Source organism: Prionailurus bengalensis, chromosome C2 (genome assembly GCF_016509475.1).
Source record: "Prionailurus bengalensis isolate Pbe53 chromosome C2, Fcat_Pben_1.1_paternal_pri, whole genome shotgun sequence".
NCBI classification, from domain to species: domain Eukaryota; kingdom Metazoa; phylum Chordata; class Mammalia; order Carnivora; family Felidae; genus Prionailurus; species Prionailurus bengalensis.
In genome coordinates, this window is record NC_057350.1 from 149,235,084 (window position 1) to 149,253,218 (window position 18,135).

Here is an 18,135-nt window from a genome sequence, read left to right on the forward strand (position 1 = left end):
GGTTTTAAACTCCTAATGAAAGGATTATGTTAGATAGTAGGGATATTGTCCTTAAACATTTTTGCTGAAAAAAAATCTTTGGAATATATATTTTAAAGTAATAATGAAGGCCAATATAAGGGCAGTAGCCATTTTTTCCCAGTTATCTGTAATGATTCAGTAAGTTAAATGTACGTATGTTCTTTAGGTGAACTTCAGTAAGAAGTCAAATTGTTCCTATGAAGGTTCTACGACAAGCATTTAAAAACAGTATTGAAAATTCAGGTGGAACTACTAACAACAGGTGTTCTCACCTGTAAGACAGGAGCTATGTGTTAGTGCATTCGCCAAGCTTTTAAACAGCTTCTGCCCAATAAATAATGATAAAAGGCTATATTTTTATCTACCAGAAATGCTGACATAAGATTCTGTAGTTCAAGACATGCTTGTGGGGAAGACGTGTTGATCCAGGTAAACTCCCAACTTAAGGAAACTTAAGGAATCTTACGTATTCACTGGTCTCTTACAAAGATCAGAATGCTTAATAACCCTATAAAGTCAAATACCTTAAAATACTAATGAATCTTATTCATGGTCTGATAAATACAAATTATATATAAGAGAATGCAACAAGTTATTTGAACCTGAATGCAGAGAATAAATACTTTATTAACTGATTACAGTTGAAAGTCACAAACAAAAAAGGGGTATATTAAGGCAGAGCCATATATATATCTATATCTATATATCAATACAGATATAGATAGACAAACCCAAAGACTGTTACCTCTTTACATTTTAATAACCTCTGCATTTTTCTTTTATGCATTTAGGCAGTGTGCTTTCTTTCTTCTCAGTTAAAGAATGAATCTTGGCCAATATTTTAAAATTCCATTTTGATGACAACTTACAGGATCATGGATTGAAACAATGACTAGTGTATAAAATGCTATCTGATAGTTTTCTCAGCATATTCCATGTATGGTGGTATATTTACGTTGGTGTGGAAAATCTGACAATTGATCATTTTCTCTTTTCCAGCAAAACTAACACATAATTTTTCAAATGATTTTAATAGTCTTAACTAAAATAAGTTTGGACTTCCAAGTCAGTCAAATGCCCAAAGCATATTATTTTCTGCCTTTTCCTAAACCCTCCCATGTTTTAAATAGCCTTTAGAGTATGATCACGTGGCTGTATTTCAGATCTATAAATTTTGAGTTTTTCAAAATCCAAAATTATTTCCTTATGCAAAGTGGCAATGCAAACAGCAATCCTACATAATGTAGAATAATTTTTCTTCTGTATAGCTTCCTTTTATAAAAAACGGGCAACCACAAATAAAAAAAAAAAAAAGAAATTTAGTCCATCTGAAAAAGCACTCCAGTTCCCTAATTCCACTTTTGAAGGAGAAGGCAGAGGCAAGTTTACATTATCCCAGAAAACTGAATAAATGGCTTTATTTGGTATCTTCAAGAAGCTTCTCCTTCCGTAGGAGATGTAGGTGTTGTAGGGGAAACTGTAACTGGTTTGCGTGCAATTCTGTCTAGTTCCGCATGAACATCTGATAGGACAGGCTTCTGGCCTACATTGAAGGACAAGAAACAAGATTTAGATAGAAGTCAAAGTACCTTTTACACCAATATTTCTTCATTTAAAAACTGCCAATGGTTTCATTAACTTTACCCAGCATGCTAAGTTATATAAATACCCTTAATTTAAAAATAAATCCCCTCAAAAAAAAAAAATCACCGCATTTTATTTATTAAAAAAATTTTTTTTAAGTTTATTTACTTATTTTGAGAGAGAGAGAGAGAGAGAGAGAAAGAGAGAGAGGCAGAGAGAGGATCCCAAGCAGGTATGTGGGTTTGAGCCTCATGTCAGGCTGTGTGCTGATCTGTAGGGCCTGCTTGAGATTCTCTCTCTCTGTCCCTCCCCTGCTCATGATCTCTCTCTATGTCTGTCTGGCTCTCTCTCAAAATAAACTAAAAAAAAAAAAAAAAAAAAAAAAAAAAGATGCTTAACTGACGGAGTCACCTAGGCACCCCTAAATCCCCTCATTTTAAATTATAGGGTCTGTTACCAAATGCAAATAAAACTAGTACCTATCATTTAATTTCATAAAAACGTCTTTTAAAAAGGCACAGGGCAATAAGAACAGTAAAACAGAAAACAGCAACAAAATTTTGGAATGTAGAAAGAAGATGAATGAGTGGTAACTAAATCAGCAGCCTTGAGAAAGCTTAATCTTTTCACATTGGCAGTGGGAAAAGCCAAGAAGAAATTCAGTTTATACCCAGAAACCTGTAAAAGGTTCCAAAAAATGGTAGCTGTACAATGGTATTTGTGGAAAGGATGGCAAGATGGGATTAAAAAGGAGAATGGGTTAAAAAGTCTGTTTTTTTTAAATTTTTTTTTTTCAACGTTTATTTATTTTTGGGACAGAGAGAGACAGAGCATGAACGGGGGAGGGGCAGAGAGAGAGGGAGACACAGAATCGGAAACAGGCTCCACTCTCTGAGCCATCAGCCCAGAGCCCGACGCGGGGCTCGAACTCACGGACCGCGAGATCGTGACCTGGCTGAAGTCGGACGCTTAACCGACTGCGCCACCCAGGCGCCCCTGTTTTTTTTAAAAAATGTTTCTTTTGAGAGAGAGAGAGAGAAAGAGCACACATGCAGGGGAGAGGCAGAGAGCAAGGGACAGAGAGAATCCCAAGCAGGCCCTGTGCCGTAAGCCAGGAGCTGGATGTGGGGGCTCCATCTCACAAACCACCAGATCATGACCTGAGCTGAAATCAAGAGTTGGTTGCTTAACTGACTAAGCCACCCAGGTGCCCCTAAAAGTGTTTAAAGAGCAGTTACACAAGCAACAAAAGAAAAATAAACTGGACTTCATCAAAATTAAAAACTTTTGTGCTTCAGAGGACACCACACCACTGAGAAGTGAAAGAACAACCAACACGATGGGAGAAAAATTTTGCAAACCCTATACCTGGTAAGGGTCTAGTAAACACAATATAAAAACAGCACTTAAAACTCAAATATAAAAAGACAAATAACCCAAGTTAAAAATGGGCAAAGGATTTGCATAGACATTTCTCCAAAGAAGAACTACAAATGGTCAATAAACACATGAAAGATTCTCAACATCATTCTCCATTAGGATACGCAAATCAAAACTACAATGAGATAGGACTTCATAGCCACTAGGATGGCTCTAATCAAAAAGATGGACAATAACAAATGTTGTAGAGGATGTGGAGAAATTAGGACCCTCATTTCCCACTGCTGGAAATATAAAATGGTGCAGCGTTTTGCAAAAACACTTTGGCAGTTCTTCAAAAACTTAAATGTAGAATTACCATATGACCCAATAATTCTACTTCCGGATATATTCCCAAGAGAGGTGAAAACATATGTCATTTGTCAAACATGTGCCCAAAACCCATGTTCACAGTATTACTAATTATAATGGCCAAAAATTGGGGCGCCTGGATGGCTCAGTCGGTTAAGCGTCCGACTTCAGCTCAGGTCATGATCTCGCGGACCGTGAGTTCGAGCCCCGTGTCAGGCTCGGTGCTGACAGCTTGGAGCCTGGAGCCTGTTTCTGATTCTGTGTCTCCCTCTCTCTCTGCCCCTCCCCCGTTCATGTTCTGTCTCTCTCTCTCTCTCTCAAAAATAAATAAACGTTAGAAAAAAAAATTTATAATGGCCAAAAATGGAAACAATCTAATGTCCATCAACTGACAAATGGACACATAAAATGTGGCATATCCATACAATGGAATTTTGTTCCGTAATAAAAAGAAACGCAATAATGATACCTGCTACAATATGGATGGACTTGGAACACGTTATTGAAAACATAAACAAGGCACGTACTGTATGATTCCATTTATATGAAATCTCCAGATAGGCAAACCCACAAATACAGAAAGCAGATCAGTGGTTGCCTAGGACTGGGGATGTTGAGAGAAAAAAGAAGTTACTGCAAAAAGGCAGGAGGTTTCTTTTTCGGGAGATTAAAATGTTTTAAAATTAGATTATGATGATGGTTTGCACAACTCTGTAAATATAACTATTGAATTGTACACTTCAAAGAAGTTACTCTCATGGTATATAGTTATATCTCAATAAAGCTATTAAAGAAAAATAAAAGGTCTAGGTAAGTATACCTGATTTTTTGGCGGATGGTGGTAAACCACTGCTTCCACCTCCAGCCCCACCTCCAGGGCTACCACTGCCAACACCAGGGCCTCCCGGAGAACCAGTCTTTTTACTCAGCAGACTATTGAAGAAATTTGCCAGGACACCTTCACTTGTAGCTCCAGCTATAAAAAACACAAACCAAAACATTTTCACTCAAAACATTAGATTCTTCTATAAATTTTTATTATAGTAATCACACACAGAAAGCACTGAATACTTAAATGTGTTCCAAATTCAAGTCTAGTTTGTTCTTTTGAGCCTGGATAACTTATCTCTAATCCATTTCCATAAAAACAAAATATGAGTAAATTTTAAGAGTAGAAGATAATGATGAAAAATTAGAACATTATTTAAAAAAGAAAACAACCAAAAACATTTAAAACAGATGTTAGATGCTACTCTACCTCCCTTTTGAAACCGGTTCTTCCAAAGTGTAACTGTTGAGAAATATTTGCCTCAAGTGTTACAAAAAGCTACTTAATCCTGTATGAAAACCAGCAGAAGTTCCAAGAGATAAGTGAGTACAGGATAACAAGAAATAATTCACAGGAGAGAAATACAAATAGAAAAGAAACACTAGGGAAAAAGCTCTTACTAGTATTTAAAGAATGCTGATTAGGTTGTGGCAAAACTGCAACACTCAATGTTGATGATATGTAAATAAGCCATTTGAAAAACATTACCAAAGGCGCAAAAATGTACAGACTCTGACCTGCTAATCCCACTTATGGCAATTATTTCTATTGAAATAACTTTCATGTATATTGTTTTTTCTTTATGTCGATTGCAAATAACCTATTAACTAACATACGGATTTCTTTGATGACCTACCATAGGAGAAGGATTAAATGTAACACAAAACTTTCATAGAGCTTACCTCATAGATTGGATATATTAAGGCTACACTATAAAATAAATGGTTTGCAGTCTGAATGACTATGAGATTATACAACAAAGATTAGAAGCTACTGCACAAAAATGAAAACAGTTATGGAAAAGGTAGGAATCTAGGTAGATTTTTTTTTTTAGTGTAAAATACACTGTGCTATTTTCTCCAAGAAAAGAGAGAAATGTACCTTTCATGTTCGGATCAATTTTTTTTGACCCAGCAGGGATGGGCGACACGCTGGCAACATTGGATGACACAGATCGATTTGGTGTCCGAGGGGAGCCTCCTGGGACTCTTGGTGAGGCATCCTATGTAAAAATTAGGAAAGCTGTAATTCTAAAAACCTGAAACTTCCAACTTCACAAAAGTTATTATTATAAAATGAAATTACTTTTTAACTGTCCCCCATCTGCACTACTGTACTTTTACATGGCAAGCCATTGCCAAAAATGTTTAGTAATTGTGTCCTCAGGATCAGAAAATACCAGAGACCTACCACATTTTAGAATACAAATTCCCCTTCCATGCAAAAAGAATGTATTCAATAATGGGGTGTGGTTATGAGTATAAGCTTGGGAGTCAGATCTGGATTCCAGTCTGGACTTGCATGCTACCAGCTGTAAAATCCCAGGTAAGCTGTAACATCCTCCAAAGCCTCCATTTCCCCACCTGCAAGATGGGGCTGGCAGTACCTGCCTCACAGGGCGGTGGTGACAATTTATAAAATAACACATAGAAATGGTTCCACACTAACTGGTGCATGACAAACACCGCAAAATACTTCTTTATGATTTAAATATTCTAAAAAGGAGTGCAGTTTATCCTTTAGAATTTCACAAATTCTAGGAGAATTCTTAACTCAAGTTTATATCAAAGCACACCCATATGAGACATGTATACGATTAAGAAAAAAAAAAAAAAAGCCAAACCAAGAATGTACTGCACTTTAGTAATTTTGTCCAAATCTGTAATACTGACCACAGGCCTTCCAGCTGCAGTTGGTGGTTGCTTCGCTAAAAGGGACTAAAAAACACAAAAGAGTTCTAGGTTAGGCATTCAGCATGTATTGCTGTATTTAAAAAAAAAAAAAAAATACATACACACACACACACACACACACACACACATATAATGAACAGTTTACCCATTAACCATACTAAATCTGCTTCTGATGTAATTTCATACCTACCTGTAGCTTCATAAGAAATACTTGGTCATCTTCTGCCACAATTTCCTTCTCATGTACAAACTGAAATGAGCAATGCATAAATGAGCAAGTCTAACATATTATGCTAAAATCATTAATCACATACTCTCTAGATTAGACTAATTAAAAAAAAAATTCAGTATAAACGTTACCTACATTTACACGAGTGAGCTGCCCTGCCCCAGCCCCTACAGTGCAGCTGGCCAGTAACTACCTGCAACAGTAAGAATGTTCCTGTCTCTGTGCTGTCCAATGTAGCCACCAGTTACCTGTAGCTACTGAGCACTTCAAGTGTGGCTGTGACGGAGGTACTGAAATTCTAATTTTATTTAGTTTCACCTAATATGTATTTAAAGGCCATACGTGACTAGTAGCTACTGTATCAGGACAGCACAACCTTACAGTCATAGGTATGTTAATCACGCTTATAAAATATGCTAACCAACAGTTTGGTGTTTTAAGAGGGTCACTAATATCCCAGTTGAGTGAAAAGCAACTTGCCCCTGGTTTCTCTGAAACAAAAACATAATGACTTTTCTACCTGCTGAATAATTACGCAAAAAGCAGCAGCAAGTATCTCCTGCCTCCTACTATTTCTATACAATGCATACCATGGTCTATTTTCCACCCAGCAGTCAGAGTGATCCTTTCAAAAGGTTAAGCAGATTACATCACTCCTCTGCTCAACCCCCACCTCCGATCGCATCCCACTCAGAATGAAATCCAAAGTCCTGACTCCAGCCAAATGAGAAGACCCTACAAGATCCTAACACTGCTTCCCACCTCCTACCACTCTGGCCCTCCTCTTCACTCTTTTCCAGCCTCTCTGCCCTCCTCACCTACTCCTGCCTTGAGGCACGTGCACTTTCGGCTTCCTTTGTACACAGCATTCTCCCCTCTTATCAGAGACATTCCCTAAACTTCCCACAACAGCTCGCTTCCCCACCCCACTGTTCTCACTCCCTCTCCCCTTACTTGGCTTTACTGCCACAGGACTTATCAGCACTTGAGAACTGACAGGTGCATGGATTTACTATCGCATGCCATTTGGCACCTCGTACCTCAACAGTGGCTCAGTAAATATTTGTGGGGTGAATAAAAACAACTTACAGCACAGTTCTGTTGGTCAAAGAGAGAATGGGAAAAACCGGTGCTTTTTTCCCCCACCTTGATGTGGGCATTTCTTTTAATAGACATTCAAACCAAATACCATGCCAATTGATTTTTCATTTATCATTACTTTTCTTATTTCTAATTACCCACAAAGAGAAGACAGATACTCAATATCAATACTTGGACTTTTAAGAAAGAATCTCATTATATATTAAATCAAAATTATTTTTCCTGAAGCATGTCCAAGTAAGTCACTGAGAAATACTGTAAGTAAATACTTGTTTTTATACAACTTTCCAGAAACACCTGTAATATCTAAGAATAGAACATCACATATTACTTCACACGAAATCAAAATATGTGAAAGAAAGTACTTTCTAGAAGCAGATTTAATAGTCATACAAATGACATGTAACAGTTAAGACTAAGCCAGAAACTCCTGGACAGTTGTGGGCTAGCGCAGGTAACTAATGGCTACAGAGAAGATCCCATGACTGCCTCAACAACTAGAAGCTAATAAAGTTATCCTACCAATGTCTGCTCGACTCCTGGCTGCGTTCTAGGTTGGAGGCTCACAGCATCAACCTATTCAAACTTTTCAAGATCCACATACTCACTACTCACACCAATCCATGATTTCCATTAGAATGTGGAATCTGCACTAGTATTTTTAATATGCCAAAGGCTCAGTAAGAATTCTGTAACTGAATAGCTGATTTATGTTTTGATAACACAGATCTTTATTTTGAACTGAACATTAGAAACACCCACATTATACTTAGAAACCCTCTTGACAGGAAAGGACCCCCTTACCTTTCTATCTATAATCTTAAAATTACGGACTCCCCCCTTTGGTTTAAAAGGCTAAATATTGAGACTTTATACTAAAACTGTTACCTTTCGGACAGGTGGTTTGGTTATAATGTCTTCAAAATTATCTTCTGCTTTCAATGTTTGAAAATTTTCATGTAATATTCCTATTTTCTTATCGTTATCCCACCCTGCTGGGCTGGAAAGAAATGCACATGACAAATCTCAAGCATGCACATATATATATACATACATAGTCATTCATTAAATCCACGATCATATTAAAGGGAACAAATCTGACCAATTATGAAAAATTAATCAGCTTTTTATTGTCGTGCTCAAGCTATAGTTTACTACTTTTTACCTAAAAAGGTTCTCCATCTTCCTGATTTTAAAAACGCAGTTTTGTTGCTGTTTTTTTTTTGGGGGGGGGGGTCTGCTTAATTATTATTCTCTTTCAATGTATTCACAGAACTTTTTAAAAGCATGTCTAGATTATATACTGGCTCCTTTATTTATCAAAACCAATCAAAGAGTAAGTAAGTATACTGACATACGCACTCAACAGTTTAGCTATATATAATAGCAAGGCCTTCGGAAAAGACTCAGGCCAGCAGTAATTCTCAAAGGCAAAGATAAATAGATCAAGATGGGTTATAAATAAAACAATCTAGGAACAAATTCTCATCTACTCATCATGGAAAGGTCTACTGGTTTCACTCAAAACTGAAAACGAGGATTCACCATCAAATTGCAGCAATAATACATGATAAAATAATATATTTAAAAGTATACTTACATAAATACTGCATCTTTTTCCACAACAACAGCAGGAATCTTATAGGGAAATCCATACAGTTTCTGAACGATATATTTATATACTAAATCTATATTTTTGTTTTCTTTTACTGAAGTGTAAATAAGTGCTGCACCATCTGAATAATTCCATTAAAGAAATTTTTGGACAAACTCCATGAACAGGTGCCATAAAATTCTGTGTTCTCAGCTGAACATTTGCATTTATATGCATATTAGTTTCAAAAATAACTCCCAGGGATACATTATACGGTAGTCAAGAATTTCAAAAGTATAAAAAAAAATTTCTAAAGTGTAAAATACATACAGACTAAAATGCAAATAAAACAATCTTTACACAATCGACTTGATTTAGGGGGGCAAAAATCTCCTTAAGCCAAGAAAGCACAGGTAAATTGATTAATATTGACATTACTACTATCTCTGCATTTAAAGCAAGAGAAGAGGTATTGGTTTTGTTTTTAACCTTCCTAAACTTCATGAAGGATGGATATTACTTATCAACGACTGTTTGGCTTGCATTTTTCGAAAAGATGGTTTGTGCTAGTGTGTCTTATGGTTTTCACTAGTCCCGGGAATTAGGACTTTAGGGACAAAGTTCAGGAGACCTACTAAGGAGAAAAGACGAACCAATAGGTACCACCAAGAAACTTTCAGGAATGACTCAAGGAAAACAGATTTCATAACCAAAATTTGAGGTAATACAACCTCACGAGGATGTATTAATCAAAGCAGACCCTAACTTCAACCTTTTATCCAAATGATACAGTAGATCCAAAGATCAAGAAAGGCCTGTGGAAAAGGGGGTAATGTGACTACTGACAGATGATATGGTTAGAGTGGCTATCAGAAATTCTATGGCCACAGCTAAGGACCATGCTCTAACACCGGCCACTGTGTCCCAAGAGAGATGATAACTTAGACCAAGAGGAGATGCTGGGAATAGTTGAACTTCTACTTCTGAACTGGAAGACTCGTATTTTCTAGTGCATGAACTGAAGGTTATGAATCTAATACTGCTAAAAATGACTTGTTACAAAACTTGGTAGAAACAAACATCCTAACCTTAAGTAAAAGCTTAACTGTGTGAACTTTTCATTAATGATCTCTCATGAGAACCGATTTATGAATGCAAAAATTTGCATTGCAATTAACATTTAAAAAAATTAAGATGATTTTGAACTGTTGCCTTCACGCGTGCATACACATGCACCTCACTATCTTGAAGTGATTTCTCACAGTTTGAATTTTTAAATTTTTATTATTTGTTTTTTTAATGTTTGTTTTTGAGAGACAGAGCATGAGCAGGGGAGGGGCAGAGAGAGAGAGAGAGAGAGAGAGAGAGAGAGAGAGAGAGACACACAGACAGACAGACAGACAGACACGGCATCCGAAGCAGGCTCCAGGCTCTAAGCTGTCAGCACAGAGCCCAATGCAGGGCTTGAACCCAGAAACTATGAGATCATGACCTGAGCCAAAGTCCGATGCTCAACTGACTGAGCCACCCAGTGCCTCTTTTTTTTTTTTTTTTTTTAAATCAATGGGCTCTACTAAAGGTCTGTGATTATTTTAGTGGACAGTCTCCTTCCTGATTACATACCTGCATGTATATTTTCAAGAACAGCATTAAATAAATGTTTAAAGAGACTACGACTTCTTAAATTTGCTAATCTTCAATAACAAAGTTTTTAAAACACTCTTTATGTAAACAAATGCCCTTTAATTCAACCCAAGTCAACCATTATGTGACAGGAGAAAAGAAAGGGCCGCGGAGAGACAAAGGACTGAGGGGAAAGTGCCAGTGTCAAGTGACCTCACAGCTCTCCTCAGTGCACGCAAGCCGTGACCACGGTTTCAACAGCAAATTCTCCTAAAAGCATTCATGTACAACCCTCATTTTATCCTTCTTTTGCTGGTGTCTGTTATTCAGTGGCTCCTCTAATCCTTGCAACCTAGACAAGATTCCTCACAGGTTTCCTAACACTGTGATTATCAAAATCTCCCAGAAAGCTTTTTAAAAGTACAGATTGTTCAGCCTCACCCTGAAATGTCCCAATTAGGCAAGCCTTAGCTGGCACAGCTAGATTTAGAAACCACTGCTTTAGACTATGTGTGGAGATGGTAACACATTGAACATATTAAAAATGAGAACACAAACCTGAATATTGATCTTGCCCCACCGCCACTCCCGATAAATGAACCCTGCTTTGTAATCAGAACGTTTTCAATGCCAGTTCATTAGAATTTTCCACAAAAGACTAATAGTTATTTTTCTTAAGCACAGTACTTTAAAACACAGCAAACCAAAGTTAATAGATTTCAACACTTGCTTTTATAGCTCAAAATACCCAGCTATAAATGATTTGGGAGCTAAAATGAAATTCCTAACCAGAGCAGGAGGAAAAAAGCTTATGGAATTTCTGAAGTCCATCAATTTAATTCCCTTAACTGAAATAAGCAAACAAACAGGAAAGGCACACTGCACCAATCAATGTAGTAAAAGGATACACTGTAAACAAAACTTCCGGATATGTGACTGAATAAAATCAAAATGTTCATCTCTGTAGTCATGTTCTTTCTCCAATACACTAATGGCATCACACTGTGGAGAAAATAATTAAAAGAAAAAAACCCCAATAATAACAGCATTAACTTTAAATAATCAAAGTTAAATATAATGATTTAGATAGTTCAGTTTTGGGTGGGGGAATATCACAAAACTATCACACTGATATGGTGACCATCAAAATATCAGAACATCAATTACTCCTGTCTAAGATTCTTTCAGGTGGAGATAAGACTAAGGAATCATTTTATTTCTTTAAAAAGTATTAATGTCCATGTTATATTGAATGTGGCAAAAATACCAAAGAGAAAGTTTTAGTACATAGAGAATGAAGACTCACAGGACAAACAAATGGATGCTCACACTTGCTGACTCAACTACTTATGACCTAAACCAAGTTTTTAAGATCGAAAATCTATTCTAGCTCTATAAAACACTCTTTATATCCAGGGAGTCTGTACATTTCCCTATTCCCCTCTTTGATTTATTCTGAAGTGTATAAAGTGACAGAACTAGTTAACAGAATTTTGATAATAGCAATCCTATCACAACCTCTTTAGTAAATAAAAAACTCTTGATAACTGCATATCAACTTTACATAATGAGTGGTGGCAGACATTGAAGTTGATTTTAAGTACATAATCTTCTGATATTAGGATATCAGTGTATCACAATGTAATGTGGAAAAATATTTTATAAAAATTAATAGTGAAGTTATCATCTTACCTGTATTATTTCTACTCAACTTACTGTACAACGAAGTCTAATTGAAATTAAGAATATGAAATTCAATCACAAGCAGAGTATGTGAAGTAACATTTTCTTTCAAAGGCACTATGATTAAGATCACAAAATCAACATGTGATTATCATTCCATATTTTAAACTATTATTTCTATTTGTTAAGAAAAATTATCTAGGAAAGCTAATGTGCCAACTCCAAAAGAAGGCTGGAAAACAAAATGATTGTTCATCCACGGTTAATACCAGTAGTAGAATCTCTAGGAAGGAAGCTAACCTTTGTGCAAACTACTAGTACTGGGATGCCCAAGTTATGTGTAAGTGTGTCCGCACCCAGAGGTAAAACCACACTGTCGTCTTTATCTTCCTGTGACCCGGTATTTCTTCTCTGAGGAGAGGCTGGAAAATCTTCTCCCGGCTCTACATATTCTTGGAAGTCTCTAATCACTGAAAATCAAAGTAAATAATTTAATACATGGTTTAGAAATTGCTTTATTTCAGCAGGTAGCTTTTTCTGCCATAATCTAAATACGTATTTTATGAGAGTTTGTATTTAGTGTTATGTAAGTGAAGAAACAAGAAGGGTTTGAGAAATCTGTTTCAAAGACAGAACAGAAACACCAGACTCATTAATTATGAGGAGGCAGAGTACAACAACTGAGTAGGCTCCAAAGAGTAGGGTTCAATGTAAGCTGGTTCTGTCTGGGCAAATTACTTTGGGCAAGTCACACTCTAGCTTTGCCTCTCTATATTCTCTAATTCACAGAGGTCACTGAAAGGATAAAAAAATGGGTGTGCATGTGTGTGTGGGGTGCTCCACAATTTAAAAGACCTAGATGACTTTATTTTATTTTTTTATTAAAAAAATTTTTTTTAATGTTTATTTATTACTGAGAGACAAAGACAGAGCGCAAGCAGGGGAGGGGCAGAGAGGGAGACAGAATCCAAAGCAGGGTCCAGGCTCTGAGCTGTCAGCACAGAGCCCGACGCGGGGCTTGAACCCACGGACCATGTGATCATGACCTGAGCCGAAGTCAGATGCTTAACTGACTGAGCCACCCAGGCGCCCCTAGATGACTTTCTAATATTACTTTCCTTTCTCTAAAGCTCTTTACTCAGGTCTTCTCCTTTTCACCTAGGTACAATCTTGGGCCATATTCATTCTGTAACCCTGGTAAAAATTAATGATATTACCAGCGCTGATAAATTTTTAGAACTCATTTGCAAGACTGTCACAACCTTCACTTAACAAAAATTCAATGTAAATGTATTAAGAACCTTAACAATGTATACTTTGACTCAGTGATTACTCTTTAAGGAATTCTCAAGGAAATAATCATTGATACAGGATTTCTATATAAGGCTGCTTTCCATGTTTAAAAGCAAAATAACAAATCTGGAAACGAATGATTCACAGCATAGGATTAAAACTATATGAGGGAATTCTTTTTAAATTTTTCTTAATTTTTATTTTTGAGAGAGAGAGAGAGAGAGAGAGAGAGAGAGAGAGAGACCGCACGAGCAGGGGAGAGGGGCAGAGGGAGAGAGAGAAAATCTCAAGCAGGCTCCATGCTTGTGCAAGCCCAACGCGAGGCTCGATCCCATGACCGTGGGATCATGATCTGAGCCCAAATCAAGAGTCTGATGCTCAACCGACTGAGCCCCCAAGCACCCCATGTATATGAGGGAATTCTATACAGAATCATAAAGAAGAAAATGGTCTTAAACTTACATGGGGTCAAGGAAGAGGGAACCTTGAATAGTTGAGTACAGTTCCTTCAAGAACACAGGGGCATGCATACAACCTTAGCAGACCTGGTAGCTATTACCCGTCAAATCAAAGGGTGAAATCTAACAGTGTTAGATTTTTTTAGCATATACCAGAGTAACTGATTCAGTAGTCCGGGGTGGGGCCCAAGAATGTGTATTTCTGACAAACTCCCAGCTGTACTGATACTGATGCTGCTGGTCCTGGGACCACAAACTGAGAATCACTACCATAGTATAAACTTAGCAGGGAAAAAAAAGACCTATAGGCAATGGCCAAACAGGGAAAGAGAGGTACAGATTAAAAGCAGTTAGACATCTTTTTCAGGAATTTAGGACACAGATTCTCCTAAGTCTCTACTATTTCCTTGCATATAAATTCCAGTAAGCTGTTAATCTTCTTCTAAAAATTATTATCAGTCAACAATAACAAAGAAAAGCAGATTCCATCTGCATATTTTCTTAAGCAAAGGCATTGGCAAATGAAGAACTCTCAATGAAATTAAGAACTGTGACAACTAACTTACAATTTGTGAGAGATAACCCTTGTTATCATAATTTATCTGAAAACTTCCAATTTACATGGGTATGTACAAAATATATACTTTGTAAATCATAAGACCAGTTTAACATTTTTATATTTACGTTGTTAACATTTTTGGGGCACATTTCATGTTGACAATGTTGATAAGAGTGCTTTATTTACCAAGAAATGAAACTGCTGAAAATAAACAGCTGATGAAAGATTCAAATCTTTTTAATCCTGAAAATCTACTTCCCAAACGAACATTTATGGCCCTTTGGCAAAGGAGAAAAGGCACCTCTACTAAGGAGTCTGCCATTATATATAGTACAGGTTTCCAATTTATTTTTTTTTTTAATTTTTTTTTCAACGTTTATTTATTTTTGGGACAGAGAGAGACAGAGCATGAACGGGGGAGGGGCAGAGAGAGAGGGAGACACAGAATCGGAAACAGGCTCCAGGCTCCGAGCCATCAGCCCAGAGCCCGATGGGGGCTCGAACTCACGGACCGCGAGATCGTGACCTGGCTGAAGTCGGACGCTTAACTGACTGCGCCACCCAGGCGCCCCACAGGTTTCCAATTTAAAACTACATTAAAACCTAGCACATCAAATTAAATTTCAAAAACAGTAGTCACATTATGTTTCCTTCATTGAATCTTACTCAAAGTCAAAAATTGCTAACAATTACAATAGCTAGGATATCAGGTGTTTGAAATCTATATTCGTTATTTCTAGACTACTCACACTTTTGTTCCATTTCTTTCATTTCTTCAGGAGGAATTTTCAACTTGTCAATATGTTCTCTAATAACACTTGCCCATTTCTGTAAAGAATCCAAAGCAGTCCAAGGCTTTGACATATCAACAACCAGCATAACTAGAGTGTCCTTCAGAGAAATGGCATCCAGTGAAAATTTCAGGAGGCCCTTGTGATACAGGTCTCCATCTAAGATCCATACATTACATCTTGTTTGATCTATAAGAGACAAAAAAAGTTACCAAGGCAACTGGATTAAGTTATGTCATTATCCAACTAACAATACTACTTGGTATTCTAGGGCATCTCCACAAAGGATGGCTCCTTTGACAAGGTTCAACTCCTTAGATCACATCTATCAATTTAATAAAGGCCTAACAAATTTTCAGGAAAATAATCTAACTGCCAACACAAAACACCAGCAGCCTCTACTTCTTGTTTCTCAGTCCCAAATCACAGGCTGAATAACATGTTTCTATTCTTACCATCAGCATAGAGAGCCATGCATGTACAAGATGTCATACACAAAAATGAGAAGGCATGTGATGTATACAAGAAAAGAACAGCTGATCAGATTGAAAAAAGCTGGGAGGCAGATGACATTTTTTGTGTCAAAAATGAGAAGGTGAAAAGGGATTGGCAAAACAACCATAGGATACTATTATTTCACTATTTGAGGGAAAATGAACTGAAAAATTGAGATTCTTGAAGGATGGCAAGGAAGCTACAGTCTGAACAACAAGAATATCTTAAGATGTTAAAAAAATACCACTAAAAGAATTCCAATCCCAAGCCAATAAAAGTTATGTCCACACATAAGTGTCATGACACAGCAGGACTCCTAGTAAAAGAGGACACACTAAGAAAAGTCAAAGACTAAAATGAGCAGGCAGTGCAACCTCAGAAAGGCCTCAGGAAACTTGGTTTACATACAAATGACACTCACCATCTCGGTCTTCATCGTGAACATTGAAGTACAAATATTCCAATCCTCTTCCTTTCTTATACTCTTCTATTCCCTGAATTTTTCTTATTAAGCTTGTTTTTCCAGCTCCATCTTCACCTGTAAAAAAGGACAATCCTTTTTAATTATAATACGGATTATTTAAGGATGCTTTTTAGTGTCAAGTGAAAAACCCAACTGGCACTAGCTTCAACCAAAAGGGTAATTTGATGAAAGATATCTAGGTAACTATAAAGTTGAAGATGCTGACTTCCCCTCCTGGATTCTTTGTCCTGGTGTCTCTGCCCTTCCTTTTAAGTCTAGTTCTATCCTATTATAAATGGTTTCCTCTGTGGGTATTTTTCACGAAGTTCAACTTTTATGTCATCCCAGTTTAATCTAAAAGGAACAAAAGACTCTCTCTATTGGCTTTCAGTCTGAAGAATCTCAGGTAAAGACTCTTAACTGGCCCAGTTTGGGTCATGTGCCCACCCATGGCCCACTCATGGAGGATGGAAGATGCATCAAAATTGACCAGGCGGGGAATTGTGGCTATAGCCTCACCAAAACCATGAAGTCGTAAGAAATATTAATAAGGGAGGGGTAGAGGTAGTAAACTGAATAAGAATAAGGGTACAGGGAACGTAGAACAGACAAAAATAAAATGAAGACTGAAAAAATATTAATAGCAAAAACACAAGAAACAGCAAGTATTGGTAAGGATGTAGAAAAAAAGTAACCCTCATGCACTGTGGGTGGGAATGCAAACTGGTACAGCCATTGTAGAAAACAGTATGGAGGTTCCTCAAAAGCTTAAGATGGAACTACCCTACCGTCCAGTAATCACACTATGGGGTATTTACCCCAAAATACAAAAACACTAATTCAAAGGGATACATGCACCCTTAGGTTTATTGCAGCATTATTTACAATAGCCAAATTATGGAGGTGGCTCAAGTGACCATCGATAGATGAATGGATAAAGATGTGATGTGTATGTATATAATTCAGCCATAAAAAGGAATGAAATCTTGCCATTTGCAACAACATGGATGGAGGCTGGAGTATAATGCTAAGTGAAAAAAGTCATAGACAAATACTGTATGATTTCATTCACACGTGGAATTTAAGAAAGAAAACAAACGAGCAAAGAGAAAAAACAGAGAGACAAACCAAGAAACAGACTCTTAACCACAGAGAACAAATGGTTCTGATGGTTACCAGAAGGGAGGAGGTGGGGGATGGGTGAAATAGGTGATGGAAATAAGAGTACATGCATCATAACAAGCACTGAGTAATGTATAAAACTGCTGAATCAGTATATGGTACACCCGAAACTAATATAACATTGTTATGTTAATGATAGTGGAATTAAAACAAACAACCTAAAGGGTGCCTGGGTGGCTCAGCGGATTAAGCATCTGACTCGATTTCGGCTCAGGTACATGATGATCTCATGGTTCGTGGGATTGAGTCCCATGTTGGGTTCTGCACTGACAGCACAGAGCCTGCTTGGGATTCTCTCTTTGCCCCTCCCCCGCTTGCACGCCCTCTCTCACTCTCTCTCAAAATAAATTAACATTTAAAAAAATAAAAAAATAATGGACTTAATAGAAATATTAGTAGCAAGAAATTATGTGACTTAAACTTGACAAAAGTTTAAAGACTTTAAAACTAGGCTGGCTACGATTTGATGTTTTGGTGAAGATTTTTTAATATCATAAATCTATTTAAATACTACATATTACCATCTCATGGACTTATTTTTTTTTAATTTTTTTTAACGCTTATTTACTTTTGAGAGATGGAGAGA

General features: G+C 37.0%; 1 protein-coding gene across 1 annotated transcript in view; it reads right to left on the reverse strand.

The window, feature by feature from the left end:
• Window positions 1–628: 628 nt before the first annotated feature.
• DYNC1LI1 (dynein cytoplasmic 1 light intermediate chain 1) overlaps window positions 629–18,135 on the reverse strand; it is a 36,945-nt gene continuing 19,438 nt past the window's right edge. Inside the window, exons 3-13 of the mRNA XM_043595612.1 lie at window positions 16,326–16,442; window positions 15,368–15,598; window positions 12,609–12,778; window positions 11,534–11,627; window positions 9,009–9,144; window positions 8,297–8,408; window positions 6,269–6,328; window positions 6,058–6,102; window positions 5,267–5,387; window positions 4,157–4,312; window positions 629–1,564 (exon numbers count right to left, since the gene is read on the reverse strand). Of these exons, the coding sequence (XP_043451547.1) occupies window positions 1,452–1,564; window positions 4,157–4,312; window positions 5,267–5,387; window positions 6,058–6,102; window positions 6,269–6,328; window positions 8,297–8,408; window positions 9,009–9,144; window positions 11,534–11,627; window positions 12,609–12,778; window positions 15,368–15,598; window positions 16,326–16,442 (1,355 nt within the window). The 3' untranslated portion in view covers window positions 629–1,451. The remainder of the gene's footprint in view (window positions 1,565–4,156; window positions 4,313–5,266; window positions 5,388–6,057; window positions 6,103–6,268; window positions 6,329–8,296; window positions 8,409–9,008; window positions 9,145–11,533; window positions 11,628–12,608; window positions 12,779–15,367; window positions 15,599–16,325; window positions 16,443–18,135) is intronic.